Raw genomic sequence first — 23,740 nt, forward strand, 5'->3', positions numbered from 1 at the left:
GTTTATGTGCTGGAATGGACAGCACAAAACAAGGTAATCACTCATGAATGTCAGAGCTGCTTCCTTTTTTTTGTGTGTGGCATTAACTGCAGCTTCTAGAAGGCTAGTTAAGACATATTCTAGCTTAATTTTTAACTTTGTGTTATGCTATTGTACCCCAAACCCCCACAGCCTGAAACATATAGTTTCAAACAATGAAAGAGCAACCAGCCCTGAAATAAGTTGCATGACATGGAGATCCAAAGGTGTTCTTTTGTATTTTCTGCCACCTCACTAGAAAGCTGTCAGAGCATGTTGATATTCAGACTTTGTAAATGCTTTCTGTTCTTTGCTGGGGCCAAAAAATTATGATAGATGCATCAAATAAGAAGTAATAATTAAAAAATATCATGGTGTCAAATGTTCTGTGTTGTTCAGTTTTGGCCCAATGTTGGCCCATGATTATAAACCTCCTTCTTTTAAAATAATTTTTTTGTTTTTAAGATGCAGGGTTTTTTTAATTTGAAACCCGCACCACATTATACTGGTTGTTTAAAAAGTGTGGTACCATCCATACAATGAACTTAAAAGTACACTTTCAAATATACTATATTAATGTAATAGAATATTAATCTAAACTTTTAACCTGTAAATAATGTTTAATTGGAATGACAATTACTGACATTCATAAAGTATGTTATAAAGAGCTGCTGTAGTACTGCACTAATAATGTAAAAAGGTAGCAAAATACCAAGTACCCTGAAAAATCAGCCTCCTTAATATGTAGAAACCTACAGGGCTCAGCTTTACTGCTGTTGTTTGCTGGGTGAGAGCTGTCGCTGGTATGTACAGTAGCCATCTGTAAAAAACAATCTAACCCATTTTCAGAACTTTATAGGAAAATGTAATCCAAATCTTTGAGTGCCATCCTCTTGGTAACAGAAGGATCTTTTTTCATTTTCTTCACTCATGATTCTAGCTCTCTTGCTTATTCAATTAAAATGGGAAGCCCCCTAGATACCCTTTTATTTGTTAGTGTGTGTGTGTACATTGACAGACATTGTCTGTCACAGAAAGTGGAAATTTGTATCCTGCTGTAGACAACTGCAAAGAAATCTGATCTCCTCAGGCAAGAACATTTTTTTTTACCAATTAAAGTTAATCTTAAACTGTGTAGCAGAAGTAAAACTTGCACAAAAGCCACTGAAATACTTAGTAGGTTTCAAATGTATTGGCTTTTCAGTAATTAATGTATTTAAAGATCACTTATGTAAAGGTTTTTACTATCATAAATATTTCATGGTTATATGCCACACCTAGTTGTGACATGCTTTTATTAGGCAGTCATTACTAATTATGCTGGTGTAATTATATGCAGTTGGAATTGATTCTCATCTTTATAGGTCACTTGGTAAAAAACAATGCACAAGTAATAAACTTCTGTATACGTATAAAAACAGAAATTTGACTTTATTACAGTGATGACAACCTTGTAAAACATCTGTAATACTTTGGCTTAAAATTTTGGTTCTCTAAAGAACTTTCAAGTGATTGAATTTCTGGTTGGCATAGAAACAATTCAGTTGTCATAACAATATCTTTTTTTCATATGGTAATTATAAAAAGACTAGTTTGTTTAGCACAGTTAGATAAAATTAACATTTTATAAAAGAAAAATAACTGTTTTGTTTGTTTTTTTCCTTTATAGCTTTTGAAAAAGCTAAATTAAAACGAGAGAAGGCAAATGCCATAGAAGCTAGGAAAAGGGAAAAAGAAGATAAGGAAAAAAAGAGAGAAGAATTAAAGAAGATTGTGGAAGAAGAAAGGATGAAGAAGAAAGAAGAGAAAGAGAGACTCAAAATAGAAAAGGAAAAAGTAACGCATTTGCAGTTTATATGTTTCATATAGGAACAAGATAATGTCTTTCTAGTTTGTTTCTTAGTTGCTGTCTGCTTCAAGTTATTTTCCATGAACTGTTTTCAGTTCATAGAAATGTACTTTTGAAGAATAGGCAGTTAAATGACTATGGATTTGTATTTCTGGATAATATTCTCTATATAATTTTAGTTCACAAACAGTTCACTTTGAACATAATTCTGAATTAATGGGGTGGGGTGGGAGTTTTTTGCCAATAACCCCTGACAGGATTTGATTTGATGGTTGTCTTCTACGTAATTGTTAGAGACTGTACTGCATCAGATTCACAGCGTATTAAATGGTTGTGGGTTTCCATGTGGTTTCTCTTTGAATTGGAATTTTTCACTCTGAATGTGAAGAAATTATTTATTCCACTATATTTCACCACAGCCACATCCATGATCAATTTTGATGGTCTTTTTTGTGGCAACTTTTAATAAATACTCTTATTTTTAGTTTTGGGTTTTTTTTATTTCCCTCAGCCACTTCCATTAAAAACGAACAAAAGCAAAAAACCCCACCACAACAACAAAACAAACAAACAAAAACCCAACCAAACCCAAACACGTCTAATTCAACGAAGTGTTACCAGAGTTTACTTTGAAACATTTTTGCCAGTATCTTCTTATAAAAACAAATCATTCTAATTAAAAATGGTTTCATTTTATTTTTCAGTGTGATTGAAATCATAAAGGAGGCAGTTCTAGAAACTATTGTAGGGTGATCTGACCATATTTCAAATACAATTGTGACGTTCTCTTTCAGGAAAGAGAGAAGCTGCGTGAAGAAAAAAGAAAATATGTGGAATACCTGAAACAATGGAGTAAACCTAGGGAAGATATGGAGTGTGATGATCTTAAGGTATGAATGAATTTGGAGTTGCTCAAACTTATACTTTACAGGGTGCCTAATGTAGAGGCAGATCTAGATCTGATCTGAATGCTCGGGGTTGTGAATCACCTGCAGTCGTGTAATATTTCCCAGTGCCGATGCTAAAAGGATCACCTGCATCTGTATTTTCACTCTCCAGAAAATCTTTACAGGCTGTTCTCAGTCTTAACATAGAACAGATGTCTTTTTAAAATGCTGATGTTACTGAGTGGAAGGTATTCAGTATGCCTGACTCTTCTGTTAAATGTACAACGTGGTCTCACCTAGAATAAACCCAAGTTACTTAAAAGATTTGAGTAATGAAGAAACCAAATTTTTGGCTGAAAAATGTAAAAGGACGTTAGCATGTTACTCTCTGTGGCATTCTTTTGATTTAAACTCTGACAGTGTCCTTGCTTAACGAGCATCTTCCTGAATGATCCTAGAAACCTGGAGAAAATAACAAGAATTTATGTCCAAAAGAACTTAATGTTCTAAACAAGAATATAGTGTGGCTGTACATAATGGAAGATTGTCTAGCGTTACACATTTATGTACACTTTATTATGATTTGTTGCCACAGGGGATAGTGAAGGAGGGAAAATTTGTCAAATGCAAGGACGGACGTTTATTTGAGATACACAGGGAAACATGACAGTGCAAAGAGGACAAGGGAGGAATACAAGAATGAATATATTTGCAAGGAGATCTGCATAGGCCCTTGAATATGTGAGGAAAAACTCTTAGCTGCGTAGAGAAAAGAGGAAACTGAAGAAAGGGAATAACTTTGTCAAAATGAGAGACAGCTCTGCAAAACAGTGCTGCTGTGTTTCAGCTGGAAAAGAAACAGGGAGGGGTGGGAAAGTAGTGTCATCACTGCAGTCAAAATTGACAAGAATATGAATACAGATAGGTGTAGATGAGGAAGCAAGAAGAAAGATCCACCTGTATACTGCTTTTTAAAAAAATCCATTTTCAGGAAAAGTATGAAATACCTTACTGTGTTCTTCTCAAAGCACAGTATTTGGCGTTCTCCTTGTTAATGTTTGTGAACTGCCATCATTGTGGAAAGGAGCCATCCTTCTGGAAATTGTCTGCTAAGAAATGTTAAGTGAAGACAAATCTTGAAGAGTTACATCAAGATACTAATTTGAAAGTCAAACTCAGTGTTAGACACTGTTGTCTGAGATTTGGAGGTGGTGTCTCTGTTCAGTGGTCTTGTCACATGGTTACATGGGCTCCCTTTAAAATGTCTTTCATAAATCCCAAGTACCAGAACACTGGCTCATTAGACATGATCTTGCATATCCTAGTATTAGATGGGTGTGGTTTTATGTGAATGTGATGGGGTTTTGTTTGCTTGTCTTTGCAAGCAATAATGAGTAACTTTTAAAAGAGTATGTTTATTTTTGCTTGTCTAGACAGTTCCACCAAAATTAAATTCAAAACTCTTGTGAAATAATGCATGTTTAAAGGAAAAATCTTGACAGCCAGTGTTCTTGACTTGTAGTGCATTTGAATTCGTTTAAAGGAAGATACAAAATAATTCAACGTCTCAAACATTAATAAACTTTTATCTCAAAAGATTTATGTCTATGTTGCATGCTCTTCAGTTTTTGAAGTCAGTACTACCACAGATGTTACCATAATAATTGATTATATGTCTTGCAGAACTGTTTTTAGTAAATGTAAAAAAACCCAACAGATACACTCCTTAAAATCATAGGCTAGTTTCAATCACTTGTGTACTCTGCAGAAACCAAATGCAATATTAAGTTGTCCCATTTGGATTACAGGAACTTCCTGTTCCAATGCCAGTGAAGACGAGACTTCCTCCTGAGATCTTTGGTGATGCTCTGATGGTTTTGGAGTTTTTATATGCTTTTGGGGAACTTTTTGATCTTCAAGATGAATTTCCTGAAGGAGTGACTTTAGGCAAGTTGTTGTTTATGTGGCAAGGTGCCCAGATGTTGTGATGTTCCTTGTTCTACCAACCATCCAAATATCTTAAGTGCACCCAAGTACTAGTGCTGAAATTTTTTCTGTACAGCTTTAATGTCAGTGCTTACACGTGCATATAAATCCACTTTTCACAGTCAACTTCTGCAGTGTTTATAAAATCAAAATTCATTTAAATGTAGAAGCTATTAATCTACGTATTAAAATGTCTACTTGTACTTTATTCTTGCAGTTAAATATTAATAAAATAATGTTGTTTTGTCAGCACTCGTCCTGACAGAATCACTTTAGGAATATTTGTAATAAGTTATGGAACAGTAACTTGATTATCATACCTGAAGAAAAAAAATGTTTTCGCTCTTCAGTGCATAATTGTTTCCAACTTTGCGGTAAAAGTGACGCTTCTTAAACTTTATTCACAGAAGTTTTAGAGGAAGCTCTTGTAGGAAATGACACTGAAGGCCCACTATGTGAATTGCTGTTTTTCTTCCTGACTGCCATCTTTCAGGCAATGGCCGAAGAGGAAGAGGAAGTGGCCAAAGATCAAATAGCTGATGCTGAGACCAAAGGTCAGATACTTAATTTTACTGCTGAAAAACTGAAATGCCACTGGAATTAACTTTAAACTGCATGATTTATGGCATTCTTTTGTTTAACCTTGTCTTATTATGCATGGATATTGTATGCAAATTGACTTGTTTTTTCTCTTTTAACTGAAATTAAAGCTTTAAACTGGGCATGGAAGGTGGGGTCGAGGCGGGGGAGTAGAGAAAAAACAAGCTCATTGTTACTACAGTTGTATCCAACAAAGCATAATAAGCTTTTAACAGCACTGCTTATGTTTTGGCGGTGAGGCAAAACTCTTCTTCACTTTCCACCTCTTCCTTTAGCACTGTTAGATGTTTCTCCTGAGGGTCAGGAAACAAAGCAATTTCCTAAATCTTCTCAAAGGTCTTTATCTGTAGCTATAAAAAAAAATCTGGACCTGACTAGATTAAAAATCCCCAGCACAGTTAAAATGAAGAATTTTATGTTCATTGTCCGTTAAGACTTGGTGTGCATCCACAGCTCCTAGGTTCTGCCATCTGTGTTTTTCACAGAATCACAGAATGTTAGGGATTAGAAGGAACCTCGAAAGATCATCTAGTCCAATCCCCCTGCCGGAACAGAAACACCTAGATGAGGTTACACAGGAATGTGTCCAGGTGGGTTTTGAATGTCTCCAGAGAAGAAGACTCCACAACCCCCCTGGGCAGCCTGTTCCAGTGTTCTGTTACCCTTACTGAGAAGCAGTTTCTTCTGATATTTAAGTGGAACCTCTTGTGTTCCCGTTTGTACCCATTGCCCCTTGTCTTATTATTGGTTGTCACTGAGAAGAGCCTCCACTCCCTTAATCATCTTCGTTGCTCTGTGCTGGACTCTCTCCAGTTCCCCGTCCTTCTGGAACTGAGGGGCCCAGAACTGGACACAATATTCCAGATGTGGTCTCACCAGGGCAGAGTAGAGGGGGAGGAGAACCTCTCTCAACCTCTCACAGTTACTCTGCCTTTGCTCTTCACTCTGTGGCTGAAGTTGCCCACGTTTTCAGAGGCATTTGTTGTACACTAAACACTGATAAGAAGGAACTGCAGGCTTGGTTCCAAATTTATGTGGTCTGGGACACTATATGTGTGTTTTCATCCTTAGTCACATGTTTCTCTTCTGTGTTCAGGCAGCTCAGTGGTTTGATCGATGGTCTGTGAATGCTCTAAGCCTCATTCCAGAGAGCACTCCACCTAGTGCTTTGGAAAGAGTTTGTCAATAACGCAAACTTACAGTATTTTGTATATTGCCCTTGCACAATTTGGGTTTTTAATGCCCTTGCAAGGTGCTTCTGCCTATTTATTTCAGCTCGGTTATTTATAAAGCCTTGCTGTGGACCAGAGAACTGGTCTGACTGCTTTGTTATGCTCATTGAGCATCTAGTGATGGTCTCTCAAAACTGTGTGTTAGTGTGAGGAGGTAGAAAGAAGCACCAGACTGGGAGCCTTGAAAATATTTTAAGATGTTACTGTTGGTATGTACTTTCTGTGTTTTGAATCTGAGGTCTAAGACTTCTCCCAATTCTTTCACCCTCTGCGGTGCTTGGTGGAAGGGAAGGCAAATGTTGTCACCGTGCTGTTGTCCAGTCCAGTGTGTCCTGTGTTTATGGACTGCCAGACTGCTGACTAGTTAAAGGAGAAGCTTTCACCCTTCATGCTGATCTTGTATTTCATTAGAGGTAGATGGGAACATAAGAGCCCTTCCAGTTTGAGGTCAAGTGAATCCTGTGGTTCCCCTGAAAGGCAGATGCGTGAGGTACAGGAAGGCTCCTTTAATTCTTCCCTTGAAGACTGTGTATTTTCATGCTTAAGATTTATGTTTGATCTATAAAATGTCTTTATATAAAACGTGCACACTATTTGATATGAAGTTAACAAATATAGACTGTATTTTAATTACCATTGAATTTAGCAATTAAACTTTTTTTTTAACAACTGAGAGCCTTGCTTGGACAATATAAGCAAGGATTCCATTATCAGGTAATCATAGAATAGTTGATTAGATTCTTAATTATTCATAGAACTGATCACAAAAAATGTGACATAACTTTTGTATTTTAATTTGATTATATGGGGCTGGCAATTGCAAAAATCTGCCATTTCACTTGTTGTTCAGCAGAGCTGTTGGCAGGGCACTTAATCTTTTACTTGCCTTTGAACTTTCATTTCTTATCACTCTTGTTTAGACATCTTCTTTCCTGCAAAAGAACTACATGTTCTCAGCTTTGTAATTCTGGCGAACCAAACTAGTAGTAGTCAGCATTTTTGCTCACTTAAATTCTGTACAGGCAGTGTTTCTGCAACAGAAAACACTGTGAATGTGGGGTTTTGGTGTGCATAATACTTTCTCAAACCCTGTTACGCGGATACAGTGAGAGAAGAGGTGTGGAGGTTAATTTTGCAATGTTTGGGTGACAGTTTTCAAACAACATCAATCATCATACAAGACTCTGTTGTGGATTTGTTTTTTTATATAGTCTTAGTTTGGATTGTGTCTCTTTAATGACTTGGTGACTTTTAACTGCTTAGTGATTTGGACTTGAATAAAGTGAAATTGTTGAAACAGTATACAAGGCTGAAAGAATTGTGCCAGCCCTCTGGAGAAATACCTGTATGTGCTAAGGAAACTTGTCTAAGAAACAGGAATTTTGCCATTTCTCCCTTTCTCTGCTCTGCTTCCTTGGTCAGTTCACTCATGTGCGATGCTCCTCGTTAAGTGCAGGTGCTTGCTTTGGTGAAATACAGGTTTTTTTTGTCATGCCTTAGTAATTGTATTTGTGCAGAACAGTAAGGCTATATCTAAGTTACAGATTAAAAGTATAAAGGGAATGGTGATAACCAGTATCTGATTGGTTTAGGTGGTCTTTCCGAAAAACAAAATAATGATAGAATACAGGTGTTCTTGCATTGTTTGCTTTAGCTTTCAAGTGTGTTTATGGATTTGTTTCTGTTTTTATGTTGCCATTGTGCATGTTTTGTGCAGTGGGGTTGCTTTGTAACAGCTTCTATATAGGGAAAACAGTGTGTAGCATGTGGTGCATGTCCTTAGCTTTTAGTTGGATTTTTAGTTGCATTTAAAGATGTGTAAATTTTAATTTGGATGTTGAATTGAGTTTTGAATACATTGATGCTTTTGTAAATATTGGCCCCCTTCGCTTTGTCTGCAACTTTTAAAAAACAGCTTGCTTTCCTCCCCTCCACAGTACAAGTTTTAATTTGCACTAGAATAAAGTGTTTATTTCCTTAAAGATTTAACAGAGGCTTTGGATGAAGATGCAGACCCCACAAAATCTGCACTGTCTGCAGTTGCAACTTTGGCAGCTGCATGGCCCCAGTTACATCAGGGTATGTGTGGGTTTCACTTCTTGTTTTGTTACTGTTCTTATTTTGCTCTGTATTTTAAAGCACATTTTTTATATTTATATGAATTTAAGTATTTATATAAAATAACTGTTCACTCTTCTCAACTGTAGGCTGCAATTTGAAAAACTTGGATCTTGATAGCTGCACTCTTTCTGAGATTCTCAGACTTCACATTCTAGCGTCGGGTGCTGATGTAACATCAGCCAATGCAAAATACCGTTACCAGAAACGAGGAGGGTTTGATGCTACTGATGATGCTTGCATGGAACTGAGATTGAGTAATCCTGGTCTCTTGAAGAAACTTTCAAGTACCTCAGTGTATGATTTGTTGCCAGGTAATAAAGGACAGTAAATGTTAGAGGTGATTAGATCGCTCATCAAGTGATCAGATTTATAACTGCTTCAGATCAATGATGGTCAAAATGTACTGTATTATAAAATAATTTAGGTTGGAAAGGACCTCTGGAGGTCACCTAGACTACCCCCTGTGCTCCAGCCCCGACAAGCAGCAGATCCCACCAGATCAGAGATAGGCGGAGCAAGGCAGTCTCATTACCTCTGAGGAGCTTTTAAAAATACTGTAAAAAAAAAAAATGTCAGTTTTACTTGCAGAAGGGGATCTCTCTGGGAGAAGCATCTCAGTATTTAATTCATCTCCTGCTTTTTATTACTGTTCTAGTTTGGCTCTTTTGTTTGTTATTTGGAAATGGAGAAAAAACCTATTATCTGCTGTTCCTTTATCTCAGTTTTGAAGATTATGTTTTATCTAAAAGTTAATAAATCAAAAAAGAAGGGTTGCATCTCTGAGCAAAGCAAGTATTTCAGGAAATGCCTCTTTGCAAGTGCAGCTGGTGCACTAATAATGTTTGTTTGCTTTTTCTTGAGCGAGAACCCATCTTCAGTCTGGAGTGTGTACCATTAAGGCTTATTTATTGATTGTATGATGAAATATAAAAATTGGTCTGAATTTTATTAGGAGAAAAGATGAAGATCCTTCATGCCCTCTGTGGGAAACTTCTGACTCTCGTCTCCACTCGAGATTTCATTGAGGACTCTGTTGACGTGTTACGACAGGCAAAACAGGAGTTCAGAGAATTAAAGGCAGAACAGCATCGGAAAGAACGAGAGGCGGCAGCAGCAAGGTAAAACCAGGATACGGAAAGCTAAATTTTGTTGCTACAAATTAGATTAATTCCTCCATTTCAAAAGGCATATGAGAAAAAATAGCAGTGTTTGTGTTTTATACTGTTTTCTCGAGACCCTAAACAGGAGTGAAACTTTACTGTGCTAAGCGTTGCCCTTTCCCATGTTACTGTTATTTTTAGATGACGCAGTAGTATAAAAGAAGAAAGATGTGGCCAGATCAGATACTAGATGAATTGCAACTGGTTTTCTGTATTCTTTTTATTAGGATACGTAAGAGGAAAGAAGAAAGGTTAAAAGAGCAAGAGTTAAAAATGAAAGAGAAACAAGAAAAGCTGAAGGAAGAGGAGCAAAGAAATCCTGCTGTCGAAGTACCTCTTGGGTATGATACATAGTATTACTGTGACATATATGATACAGCACTTCAGTTGTGTGCCCAGACCTTACCTATGTAATTTTCCCTGATGTGGTCATATGTGAAGTTATATTTAAATATATAGCCCTTACTGTTGATTTTATTTTTCTTCCTAGTAGAATTGCTTTATGAAAGTGATTTTCTTTTAAAATCAACTTTTATTGTACTCATAATTTTACCAGCTGATGAGAAATTTACAAAATCTAATTTGTTGTGGGGTTTTTTGTATTACTTTTTGTCTTGCATTTATTTCTTATCTGTGAATATCTTCATAACAGACCATTCTAGTTTGTTCTCTAATTTGAGGAATTGATCTGAGCTAGATAATACTGACCTCACATAACAGTTTATGAATCAAATTTAATAGCATTTAAAAAAAATGCTGTGTTATCTCAGATGATTTCCATAAAATCAAGGTTTTTTGTTCTATTAATAAAACTGTATGGTTTCAGGTGGTAAGATTCATGCACAGGCACCTGTATATGATTCCAGAAAAAAAGCAAAGTGTGTATACAACACTGTATCTTTACCTGCTTGAGGAAGGGAGTTAGTTAAATAAATCTGCTAGCAAAAGGTGAGCATGGGCCAAAGACAGATTTGTGCTATGTTTTTGAAGCTGTAATTGAAGAAAACCCAAGTTATCCTTTAATGGTTGTGTGTAGTTGTGTAGGTTTTTAATTGCATTTGCTAGATAAGGGGGAAATGTGTAATAAGCATTTTATAAAATGGTATACATTTTGAGGAGGAAACACATTTTTTTAGTCATGAAAAAAATAATTCAGGTCAGTAGAACTTCACTAAGATGTCTCCAGAAAGGATCTGATTATATTAATGCTCTTCAAATGAAAGAGTGAATAGCAAAGAACAGTTTTTAATCTTTAATATGAAACTTCCCATTTATAGTTTAGTGGGTTTCTTCTGGATTTTAATACATTCTATGACTTGTAAGTTTATTTTTAAAAAGCATTATAGGTCTTTGAGTAGCTTAAATATTTCTGAAAGGTAAATACTGTTTGTATAGAAGATGCTGTATTCTAGTGTGTATTTTCTTCACTCCATTCAGCTTTTAATACATGGCTGATCACTTAGTTACCTTTATTTTATTGTGTCAGGGAGGAGGAACGGGAAGACCTTGATACTAGTACAGAGAGCAAAGAAGCTGAACGTAAAGAGCAAGACATGGACGCAATGACAGAGGATGAAGAAGAGCTGGGACCAAACAAAAAACGAGGGAGAGGTAATGCTATAATGTTTTCTTCATTTGTGTACATGTATGCACACACACACGTGTGCAAGCACCCGGGAAGTTCCTGGGTTTTATAGCAAATTCTTATAAAGTATCAATCTTTCCTGTAGATTTTTTAAAGGAAAAACAGAAAACCCACCCAGACATGATCCTAATGGGCTCTTAAGCATTGAGCTGGCCTGATGTAGTTCTAGTGGTCAGGTGTATGGTGTCTCACACTTCTGTTTCATCTTGTCTTCCATACTTGGTTTCCGGATTCCTCTTTTGTCTAAAAAAAAGCCCGGGCTGTTGCTGGACAAACCATTACAGTTATGAGCAGTGCACTCAAAGACAAGGAGTTCTAAGAGTCTCATCTAACAGGGTGTGGTGTGGGTTTGGTGATTTTTGTTAGGAAGCTGCAAAAACAACAGGTATTTTGAAAAAAAAATGTTACATTGAGTGGTTTGGTTTAATTTGCCTTTGTTAATGAAGCAACATAACTTCTGTACAAGAGTACAACTAGGTTTCTCCACAGATTTAATTTCCTCAACAGTGTGCTAGTAGGAGCTGTGGCGCAGTAAATGGCATAGCCTGTGATTTGTAATTAAACATAGATACTGCCACAGGAGGATGAATTGTTGATGGCTTTGGCCTGCTACCTTATCTGTGTCTTTCTCCCATGAAGGCCTTGTGCTCGTGTCTGTGCCGGTGAAAGTCCTGGATGATCATGGACTTAAGGCTACATCTTGTACAGTTCCTAACAGTACCTGGGATAGAAATTCTGAGTCATTCAGTAATGCAGGTTTGAGCATTTCCTCCAGCTTTATGATAGCAAAACAATGACGTCTTAAAGAGAATGTCAAGTTTCTCAAATGCCCGTGTTTGAGACATTGTGTGTGGAGGGCAGACAAGCGTTATTTCATTCCTACAGCTGGAGACACAGGAGGTCACCCTGGAAATCGGTAGAAATTGACTACTGACAGCATCTTTCACCATTGCATGTGTTAATTACAAGATGTGCTTTTCTGGATGACTATCAGGATGTGATTCTTTGGTAAACTAAGATGTCAACAGGAATATTTTCAGCTGATATAAGTTGATGGTAAAAAATAGTAGTGTGTATATATATATTAAAAAAAAAAAAAAAGGATAAAGTAGTGTAACTGAGTTTGCAATAAAAGCTCTTATATAGGGATTCTGGTTTTGCCTGACGTCTTTGAGGGGTTTAATTGATAATTTCGAGTATGATAAATTAAGTCCAAAACATAGTTTGTATTCAATAATGAAATTGCTAGAATTTTACTTGATCATGATATTTTTATAACACAATTTAAGTTTGTTTTTTTTTTTAATGGTGTTAAAAATAACTGTCAGACTTGGTCTAGTTTCTGCGAAGTGAAAGTATGCTAAAGATAGCTTTCTCTTTATCAAGAGAAGGGGGTTAATCACTTGAATTTTTCTTTGACAAAACTAGTATTGTTTCTTGACTGAGCTGATGGTCTTTGACAGGGTAAGTTTAACTAGTTTGATCAGAAAGGGACAGAACCAAAACTTGCCCTTTACTTGAGTTTTTGGTTAAAGAAAAAATTTAAAAGTGTCTTAATATCATTCTTTCTCCCTTAACTTTTAGGAAGGAGAGGGCAAAATGGATATAAAGAATTTACAAGACAAGAAGAGACCCCTTGTGAAAAGAGTGAACCTCTTACTGCTGAAGAGGAAGAAGCTTTAAAACAGGAGCAACAAAAGAAAGAGAAGGAACTGTTAGAAAAGATTCAGAATGCAACAGCCTGCACAAATATCACCCCGTTAGGTCGTGACCGTCTGTACCGACGCTACTGGATTTTCCCCTCTGTTCCTGGATTGTTTATAGAAGAGGACTATTCTGGTCTCACGGAAGATATGTTGCTGCCTCGAACCTCTTCCTTTCAGAATAATGTACAGTCTTGCACAAATGAACCTCAGGTATTCAGTAAAACTGGAGAGTCTTTGAAATCTTCTGAATCTACCTCCAATATTGACCAAGATTCACACACCAGTGTTGTTGTAGAAGTGCCAAGGCCAGTATATAAACCAAACCGTTGGTGCTTTTACAATTCTCGGGAGCAACTGGACCAACTCCTAGAGGCTCTCAATTCCCGAGGACATAGGGAGAGTGCCTTAAAAGAAACTCTTTTACAAGAAAAAAGTAGAATATATGAACAACTAAGCAGTTTTCCTGTGGAAAAGTTCCATATTCCAGGTAAATGAGGAGTTCCGGATCTTAATTTGCTTCCATGGCTGTAATTTCTATGTAATATTCTAGAAACTTCTAATTCACGTTTGATTTTAATTCCTAAGAAATATGAATTATTCTTAAGCATTATTTCAGTCTATGGAAAACAGGTTTGGTGTGTGGCCTGTTTCCCTCTGCCCATGATAGATTTTAGGTTTTTTCTGGTGTTTTATCCTGAAAAGAGCAATAACTTTTCTGTTATCTCACTGCTTATTAAAACAGGATTGGCTTTTAAACAAACATCTTTACGAAGTAATTTGAGCTTTGGGAAAAGATTAACTGAAGAATAAAGATTAATACCTGCTGAAGGCAAATCATAGTATTGATCATCTGATGTCCTCATTTCCAGTATGATGAAAGGAGACACAGATATGACACTGGAGACAGAAACATTGCAAAGGGACACAATTACTACCTTGATTCATTGAACAGGGCACGTTCTTTGCCAACATTATAATGCTTTGGATTATTTGAAAGCCTTTAGTGGCCTGTTGTGAAGAAGGGAATGACAGCGTATTGCAGGGTCATACTAAAAGCTTTGGGAGGAAAAAACAGTGTAGCCTGTTGGTTGTTCTGTGGGTTAATGTCAGTGCAGTGGTTTCTTTTCTATTTTTTTTTTTTTTTTCACCTTCTTTTGGCTGAGGCTTATGACAGGAGGGGGACACATCTGCAGGGCAGTGTTGTTTTTATGGGTTTCAAAACTGAGGAGTGTACTTGAAACCATCCTAGACCTACGATTTAGGGGTTTTTTTCCCTTTTCTCCTAGCCAAGTATTTTGCCATTTATTGGCAAGGCATTAGCTCCAATCCCTGATAAAATTCTGCATACACAAGATCGCAGCTGGCTTGTTTGTGGTGTGTTGGTGGGTAGAGGATGTTACTAAAATGAAACTCGCTAGGGTAATGTTTAAGAAATTGCAGTTTGTTTTGAATTATGCCAGATTACTGTCAGGATTTTAGTGTACCTGAATTATTCATGACAGAGCTGAGTTGTGTTTTACTGGAGTGCGTGTGCCAGAACATGTCACAAACACATCAAATACTACGAAATCTGTAACTGCTTTATCATTTCTTTTGACAGAAACTAGCACAGGACAGAGTTCTTGTGTAGTAATTGAGCTTTATTTGGAGACATCATGGCTTATGGCTATGTTTGTGTTTTTTTTGTGAGAAAATCTATAGTTTTCTGATATATTTGTGTTTGTATGTGTAGTTCCTTATTTTTCTAGTTGCTGCACCCTTATCTTTTGTATGTTGTTTTCTGTCCTGAAGCAACTTGATTTCCCAGTCATAGATTTTTCTCTTTCTATGCTAGAATTGTAGTGTAATGTTGATTTTAAAAAAAACAAAACCAACAAAAAACCAGCTTCGAACTTCACTTTAATAGAAAGACAATTCAAATGCAGTGTTCTAATACCAGTGCCACCTCCCCTCTGTGGTAGGTGCCCACATGTAGCTGTGCTGGGGAGGGGGTTTCTCTGCAGTGAACTTCAGCTGCTGCCCTGTTGTCTTCACTCAAATGACTTACAAGACAAATGGGAACTACTCAGTGATTCTCTGGTGCTGTAAACTGCCCTTCTTTGTTTTCTGATTCCCACTCAAAAGAGCGTTGAAATAAAACTGATACATGCTATTACCTGATTTCATTCCAGTATCCATTAACATTTCCTCACCAACTGTTTGCAAGCCAATTGCTGCTGTTTCAGTTTTGCTTAAGAAAAAAAATCATTTATTCCTTTTCTTTTAAACCAAAAAACTTTTCTCACATCCAGACATCAGAGTATATGAGTATACATTTTGAGAATATTTGCATAGTTACTTTCAGTTACAGGCAATTGTTTCTGCAGTCGAGAGCACCTCAGAAAATTCATCCTGTACTTCCTTACAGCTTTATGGTAATTTTTTGTTAAATACCTCCAAGTTTTTGCATTTACCTCCTCATCACTGCACTCCTAGAATTTAATATAAATCCTGGGAACCAAAACATTTGCCACTTATGCAGATTTACAAGCACTAATTTAGGATCTGGGCATACTTTCAGCTCTTTCCTGTGGCTTTTGAGCTTTTGCATGAATTTTCAGTTCTCTTATGAAGAGATTTCTGCATGACTGCCTATCATCAGCTCTTCCCATCTTTTTCATAAATTATGTTGCTGTCTTGTTCTGTTTTTTCCCAGCCTTTAATTAGAGGACACAATCAGTCTAGTCTGTGCCTGTGTCATCTTGATCTGTTAGTTTTGGTTTAAAGTTAGATTTTTTAAAAGGGATTATATTTTCTTCTGTTAGTTTTTGTGATTAACCTTTGTACATGCTTATTTTAAATGTTGTCATGATAAAGATCCATGCAGGAAAGAAAACTGAGGAGTTCTCCTGTAAAGTAAGGACCATCCAATATGAAAAATGCTAGAAATTTGACTTTATTCTTTCTCTTGGTGTTTTTTTTTCCTCCTTGCACTTACAGCAGTTGTTGACCATCTACTACTTCAGAAAGCATTTTAAGACGAAAGAATGACTTTTAAATTTACAAGAATTTGTCATCTTTTGCGTTGGGATGAGCGGATACTAATCCGTAGGTCTTCCCTTAACACTCTGCTCCATGTGGTTGGGTCAGGTGCCTCAGCTGTCATGGAGCTGCTGGTGTTGGCAACTGTCCCTACAGGAAGGGAGTTTTGAACCTGTGCCTTCAGTTTGTTCAGCCCTGTGCTATGTTTTATTCCAACAGCAGCCATGTTAAGGAAGAAAGTCCACTAACATGAAGTTACTCGGTATTTTTGCAGACAAACCTCAAAGTGACATCAGACCTTCTTCAGGACGGGGAAGGATGTCAAATGCCCATGATGGATCTTATGTATCTGCAGAGAAGCAGCTTGAGCTGAGACTTCGAGACTTTCTTTTGGACATTGAAGACAGGATCTACCAAGGAACATTGGGGGCTATTAAGGTATTTGTGAATTGTAGCATACATAGGAGCATGGTGGTGCCATCAAGTCTGTAGCTTGAATGAGAACTCTTGCATGGTATGGGTTTTACTGAAAGCATAATTAAATTTAGACAGTAATTGGCACTAAAAGTTTGTGGCCTCTGATTCTTTAGAAACTTCAAGTTTCTGTGTTTGCTTCAGGTTACAGACAGACAGTCTTGGAGAGCAGCCTTAGAACATGGGCGGTACGAGTTCCTGAACGATGAAAACAAGGAAAATGGTATAATTAAAACTGTGAATGAAGAATCTGAAGAAATGGAAACTGATGAACAAGATAAGTTTATTGTGAAAGACAGGTAAGAGCTATGGTTTAAATAATGACTCTTCCCTGTGAGATTTACAGCGGTGCTCTGTTTTTTTTTTTTTAACCTTAAGAGTGTTTTTTACCCTCAAATTCTTTGGAATAGTGTTTAAGATTTGAGTTGTAAAACGTGACATTTTTCTTTGGTTTATATTTTGTAAATGACACTGTTCTATTACCATATAAGATTAAGACACCAATTTTTACAACAACTTCTACTATCAGATACTACACTGCTCAAAGTGAACATCAATTATCAAATAAGTAATACATTAATTCATTTTAAAATCATTTGAAATGCAGAGAAAAGTTAATCTGGCAATTCTGGTTTGTTTTCCAGAAGAAAAAACAAACAAACAAAAAACCAACACTTTGTGGGAAAAGTAGGCGTGTTTCAAAGGGAAAATGGTAATAGTAACAAATTGCTGGTTGAAGTGGCCACTGTACCTCTTCACGAGTCACAGCGAGAACCATCAGCGCAAGAGGCCATGGTCTGGATTAACCTTAAGCAATGCAGCACATCAGAGATATAATCTTATAATTTATGAATGATGATCATTCTGCAGAGCAAGCTGCAGCATAGTAAGAGAGGAAACCTCAAATCATATAGTGTTGTTTTGTTGGTTTGTTTGGGTTTTTTTAAACAAACATTTGAGACAGATGTGGGAGTCTACACTATATCTGTTTGTTGTAAATCAAACTATAGAAACTGAAGATTTCTAAATATTTAATTCTTTCTTTGCAGAAATATCTAATTTACTTAATAGGTGTACAGTTGTATGGCTCTATAGAATGTGAATGTTGAAATATTGCAGGAAAAAAGATTCATTTGCGGTGATCATTATACCAACATACTGTTTGCTTATGTATTCTGTGAGGTTTTCTGCAATTAGACTTTTATGAAAGCTTTATTTCTGGGTGGACTCTTGGCTGCTGTGTTGGATGTACGAATTTAAAGTTCTTTAAGGTTTTTTCCTTTTTATTTCAGTTGGCTGAATTAGTATTTTCATGTAAGAGTGTCCTTCAGATCCGAGTTCTCTACTTGCATGCAAAATGAATAGGGTCATCCTTTGTATTAATGACAGAATTTAGACATTTGCTTCCTAAAACCGCAACATAGAAATATTCCAGTGTTTTAATTAAGAAGCTAAAATTTATCTGTCTCCAGTTGCCTTGGGCACTTGCTCCATTGCCAAATCCCAATTCAACTGCAGAAGCTTGTTGCTTCGTTTTTGGTTTTGGTTTTTTTTTTTTCCATTTGATACTGACTCAGTCAAAGTTTCTGAATAAAGTCTGCTCTAATAAAGCCTTGCATATTAAAACAGAGACTATGGGATTCTGAAATCATGTGACAGATTGCTTTTGATGCTGGGCTTTTTATCCACCTCAGAGCGAGTGACATCTCATTAAGACCTTGGAGTTTGACTAGTGAAATGTAAATAACTATGCAGCTTTTTTTCTGTTTGCTTCCAGGCTCTCGAAATGTGTGTGACTGCAAAATATAATGAACAGCTTTTAAGTGTGAAAAAAGAACAGGGACAACCAAAAGCATTGCTCTTTCACCAGAATAAAGCAGAATCCAGACAGTCTTAATTAGTTTTTTTTTTTTTTATAAACCCCAAGTAGAAATTGAATTTTATTTTCCTTAGTGTGAGTTGCTTTTCTACACTATACTTAATGTAATGTTTGTGGTTCGGGAAGATTAACTACACTTTGAAATGATTACTTAGTCTTTGGTCAAAGAGAGTTAATATTTTAGAAAAATCCTCCAAGGATGAGAACATATAAGTTAACAATTCCTAATATAACATTCTAAAATGCTTTCTGGTGGTATTTAATTTTCTTTTCAAAAGTCTTATTAATTGTGGGGATATATGTAGTTGAACTTCTGCAGATGAAAGTATTCTAAAAGGCTACACCTCACTCCTGGAAGTGTTTTCACTGAAGAATCATTGGGAAAATAATTCACAGAAATCTCCGTAAGCTAGCTGATGGATATTGGATCAAATCTTCTGGAAATCTTAATAATAGTATTGAAATTTGTCATATGCATTTCTTGACATTTAGATAATTGTTACCGAAACATTACTTATCTAGATTTATTAGACTAATTAAGCAAATATGAGAACTGGGATAACTGTCTGTTCATATCTGTAGCCCATGCATGTCCGTGAAGTGAAAATAAAAATCTGGATACAGACCTGTACAAATATCTATGGTATTAAATTCAAAATATGTTAAAACATATAATTTAATATATTTCTATTTTAGACTTGTTGGGTTAAAAACGGAAGCTCCAAGTGCTGCGTCAACAAGTACAAGTACTCCTCAGCCAGTTAATAACGTGGTCCACTACTTGGCATCTGCACTGCTTCAGATAGAACAAGGGATTGAGCGCAGGTTTCTCAAAGCACCTCTTGGTAAGCCTTAGAATTGAAACTGTTATGTCTCTAATTTTGTGTAAGATTTTGTAACAAACACCCCTCCTCCCAAACAAACAAAAACCCCACAAAACAAAAACAAACAAAACCCCACAAAGAACACAGAAAAAGCATACACTCCAAACTCACTTCTTTTGTAAGGCTGGATGCTTTAGAGGGACATGTTGGGGAAAAGAACAAATAACTGATCTATTACTATGTACCATTGTAAAATTTAAAAATGTTAGATTATCAGGTTACAAGGCCATAGATCATGAGGAAACATTAATATTTTTCTTTTCTGCATGTCCTGAATTACATGTATTAATTAATTTACAGCATATTTTACTCTTAAATACATGCCTGTTTAACCTGGATCGCTTCAGTGATCTTGTTCATGTGGCCATACAATTATACGGATGCACTGTGAGGCAAGTTGTACTGTTGGGCAGAAATAAGTGAGCTTTTGGGGGGAATACTCCATAATTCAGCATTGCTGTTGAGGCCAGTGTATCATGCAACTATACCATGAGTTTCTTAGGTGGTAAAAATGTGTCCTCCCTTTTATGTTGTTTCTGTGAAAGCAATATAGGCCTAGTTTATCTTGATCACCTTGTTCAGCGATAGCAGAATATTTGCGGTAAAACGTAGTAAAGATTTACACTGCGAACTTTCAGATCCTCGGGTTTTGCGTTCATGCTGTAAAACTTAGAAGTAAAGGGTTGCAAGAAGAAATTAAACCAAAACACGATTATGGGCAAGAGGAGATCCAAAGTGCATAAATTCACTTGTTTTCCTGTGATTCCTTAGGATGCATTTGCAATTCAAAACTGGGATTTTTGTCTTGGAGAAGCATGTGCAGGTGGTTCATCCTTCCCAAGGCAGCTGTCTCGGTCAGGCTGCCCTTCGGATGCGGTGGCGAGGACAAGTGATGCTCTGTGCTGGGCCGCGCCGCTTTGCTCCTCGCCAGGGGGAAGCACAGCATGGGTCACCAGTGCAGCACAGACTGGCGGTACCCCAGAGCACAGACTGCTACACCGCCTCTTACGTTGATATTCTCCTCTGATAATGACTGTGTACAAAATCCTTAGGCTCTGGCAGATTTTGCTGCAGCAGTTTAAGATGAAAATGTGGGGTTTGGTATATTAACAGTAGACATTGGTGCCCTGTGGCACAGTTGACCTGAAACTGTTTCTGCTTCTCGGCTGCTCCTGCATAGAGTCTGGTGCCTGGTTATCAGTTGACACTGAAGATGAGTTTGAGCTAGATTTGTGCCAGAGACTGACACACAGGCATGGGTTCCCTTCCACAGGCTTTTGTTATCAGTGTGATGACCTCTAGGAGAGGGAAACGCAGCAAATGATTGAGATGAAAGGGGAGAGCATAGGAGTGGTTTAAGCTGCAGCTGTTCACAAGCTTTACTTGGCGAAGTGTGTTTGGTCAACTCAAGGCTGTCTGCCCTTTCCAAGCCAGGCATGATGCAGCTTATTTCCTGCCACAGGACTAGATTTACAACATGTGCCTGGGACAGTTAATTGACAGTACATTCAGTGTTTGCCATATTAACCTGCACACGCAGAGTGGTAAATACATTGTACAGTACATGCCTCCATTTCCAGACTCTCTCTGGGAGTATTTTGGCAACAGCATCTTGCTCACAGCTGTAAGTTTAGCTTGTAAGGGGAAGAACATGGCTATTAGTAGGTTATGGACATACATCGGGCATCATGAGTTAGAGGAAAAGGACTAAAAGAAGAAAGATGTCCCTGAAGTAATGGAGAGGAAATTTTTTAGCAATCCTCCTGCACCTTTTTTTTGGTGGTCCCAACTCTGCCATAATCTAATGATGGTTCATGTTTTTTGCCTGACCTTTTGTTGATGGTGGGCTTTCTTGTTTGTTTTTAACTTGGGAATCCTGTTTTCCTTTAGATGCTTTATACTGTGTGACAACGAAACTATATAGGGAAAACAATCTTATGTGATTTGCATGTCTTAAGTCTCACATGTTTGTTTACCATACTGTGCCTGTGCGTCTCTTCTGCTCTGATAAATGGTATCGCTGTAAGATTATGCTAATGTATAGAATAATCTACATAGCTGAGGGAGCAGGAAGGATCCCAGGTCTCCTCAGCTCTGGCTTACTGCCCTAACCATTACGCGACAGCATTGGGTTCCCTCTTCCTTGCTTTACCTTTGGTGCCAAAGCGTCTCATGTTTTCAGTTGCGTAATGGGCTGCTTTTAGCAGGATATGAGTCTGAATGAAGGCAAGATTTTAGTTTTGTCATTAGAGAGCTCTTGGAGGAGCCATGGCTTTGAGTGACTATGTAGTAAGGTAAACTTAAACCACACATCTCTTTGATTTTTCTGAGTGCTAGGCAGTTACACGAAAGGTGCTCTGACTTTGGAATTTGTGGACGCAAATAGAAGGCGCAACTGCCAAGTGTCAAGGAAACCTGTGTGTTTGAGAGGCATCTGGCAAACTTGTGGGATGCAGGCCTTTCTGAGTACAAATCTTCAGTGTTTGACATGTTTCAAAAAACAACTGTGTAAAATTTCATGATCTTACATTCAGCTTAAGTTCCCCCATTGGAAACAATGTCTTAGCGTGCTACTACAGTGAGATCTATTTTTTTTAGTTTGCAACTTGCATGTGTATAACAGGGAAAGAAAAGTTCTATACTTATTTGACAACGAGGTGTTAGTAGCGTCACTAAACCTTTTTATTAAAAGTGGATGCTGCTGCTTGCTCAGGGACTGCCTGGTGCTTTTAAAACTAAGATTCCCTCTGTCATTGACTCCTAGAAAGTGGCCAACAGTACTTAGATAGAAAATAGCTTGTAGTTTGTAACCACTGGGCTTTGGTTTGTGGGCTTTTTGTTTTTGTTTGCCTGTTCTTATACAGATCATTGTGTTCGTACACTCATATTTTTTCTAACCGGTGGGTTTTTTTTTATAGTTGTTCCAACTATTTAATGGCACTGTTCCCTAGACAGAATGCCTGCATATCTATTTCTAAATGTTAAACCTGAGAAACCCAACTTGTTAGGCTGATTTAATTACCACTGAAGTAAAAACATTGGAAGTCAAGCAAGCGCTAGGAGTTCTGTTTTGGTAGCAATACAGGGGAGCGCTTTTGGTAGAAAGCGTACCCGTGCATTTCTGCTTTACACCAGACTGAACATGCTTTGTCAGTATGTCAGTTGCTGCTTTTGCCAGGGCAGTTTCTTTTCCCTCTTTGCCCCCCCTCGCTGTGCTCGGCTCCTGTTAGGGAGTGGAGCCCCATTTAACAATTTTTACTTTTCACTCTGTATACAGCTGCGAGCACTAAAGACAGGGCAGTGAAATTCAGTGCAGCCACTGGCAAGTTTGTCCCAGTGGCCTCCAGGGTGCGGAACAGACAAAGGGACCCAGCGCAGTAATAAAAGGACCAGCTGCTCCTCTCTGCACCGTTTTTGTTCTGAGGCTCTATCACGCTGCCAAGAGCCTTGCTGGTGATTCTGATAAGTTTAGAGTTGAGGTGCGTACCGAATATTCAAGTGGAAGAGCAAGAAAAGACTGACGCAGAAGATAGCAATGCAAAAGGAGATCTAGAAACCACCAAAATGGCACCCTCTGCCTTGCAGAGCTGCTAGGTGGCTGCTAATCGTCTCTTGTGTGGTGATTAAATGTAACATGTAATTAAAAAATGCATACAATTCAAGCTGCATTTTAGAAATCCTTTCGTTACGTGTTAGCTATGAAAATTTCATTGTTCTTTCTGTAACCAGCTCAAGGTAATGTTTGGGGAGAATTGCAAAAAGGGGGATACAACTTGCAGTACATGTTCTTCCTGCAAAAATTCTGAGTTAAAATATTTAAAAAAAAAAAAAAAAAAGCTGTTTGATAGAAACTGAGTGCTGCTTCTCAGATAAAAAAATATGTTTGAGGGGGAAGAAATACAAGCAATTGTGGATTTTGCTTCTTTTTTTTAGTATAAATTACTTTTCTTTAAATTTCAAAATACTTTGCAGTGGAGAAGTAGGTCTGATCATTCCTGTTACATAGATGTGAAAATTGAGGTATAGAATGATGAAGTGATTTGGTTGCCCTGGAGCTCAGTGAGGCAGCCACAAAAAATCCTGATGCCTTCTGCACTAGAGCAGGACTGGAGTCACTAAGCATTCTTCATATTTCCATACAGAAGGCTGGATTCTAATTCATGGGAGCACCTTTGTGACCAGTATAGCGAACTGTTTACCTCCTTTTAAACTTGTGCCACGTATTTCCAGTGGAACAAAAAAAATCCAAAACCAAACAACAAAACAAACAAAACTACC

The 23,740-nt window shown here is 37.3% G+C and overlaps 1 protein-coding gene across 2 annotated transcripts in view; it reads left to right on the forward strand.

Moving 5' to 3' along the window:
* Positions 1-23,740, forward strand: part of BAZ1A (bromodomain adjacent to zinc finger domain 1A) — a 64,550-nt gene that overhangs the window by 29,927 nt on the left and 10,883 nt on the right. For both annotated transcript variants that reach the window (XM_082057628.1, XM_082057629.1), the window contains 13 exons: positions 1,688-1,854; positions 2,662-2,757; positions 4,563-4,701; positions 5,148-5,294; positions 8,556-8,651; positions 8,780-9,004; positions 9,646-9,811; positions 10,081-10,194; positions 11,340-11,464; positions 13,083-13,691; positions 16,500-16,663; positions 16,844-16,998; positions 19,275-19,423. In XM_082057628.1, the coding sequence (XP_081913754.1) occupies positions 1,688-1,854; positions 2,662-2,757; positions 4,563-4,701; positions 5,148-5,294; positions 8,556-8,651; positions 8,780-9,004; positions 9,646-9,811; positions 10,081-10,194; positions 11,340-11,464; positions 13,083-13,691; positions 16,500-16,663; positions 16,844-16,998; positions 19,275-19,423 (2,352 nt within the window). The remainder of the gene's footprint in view (positions 1-1,687; positions 1,855-2,661; positions 2,758-4,562; positions 4,702-5,147; positions 5,295-8,555; positions 8,652-8,779; positions 9,005-9,645; positions 9,812-10,080; positions 10,195-11,339; positions 11,465-13,082; positions 13,692-16,499; positions 16,664-16,843; positions 16,999-19,274; positions 19,424-23,740) is intronic.

Source organism: Streptopelia decaocto, assembly GCF_964273445.1.
Source record: "Streptopelia decaocto genome assembly, chromosome: 7".
NCBI classification, from domain to species: Eukaryota; Metazoa; Chordata; class Aves; order Columbiformes; family Columbidae; genus Streptopelia; species Streptopelia decaocto.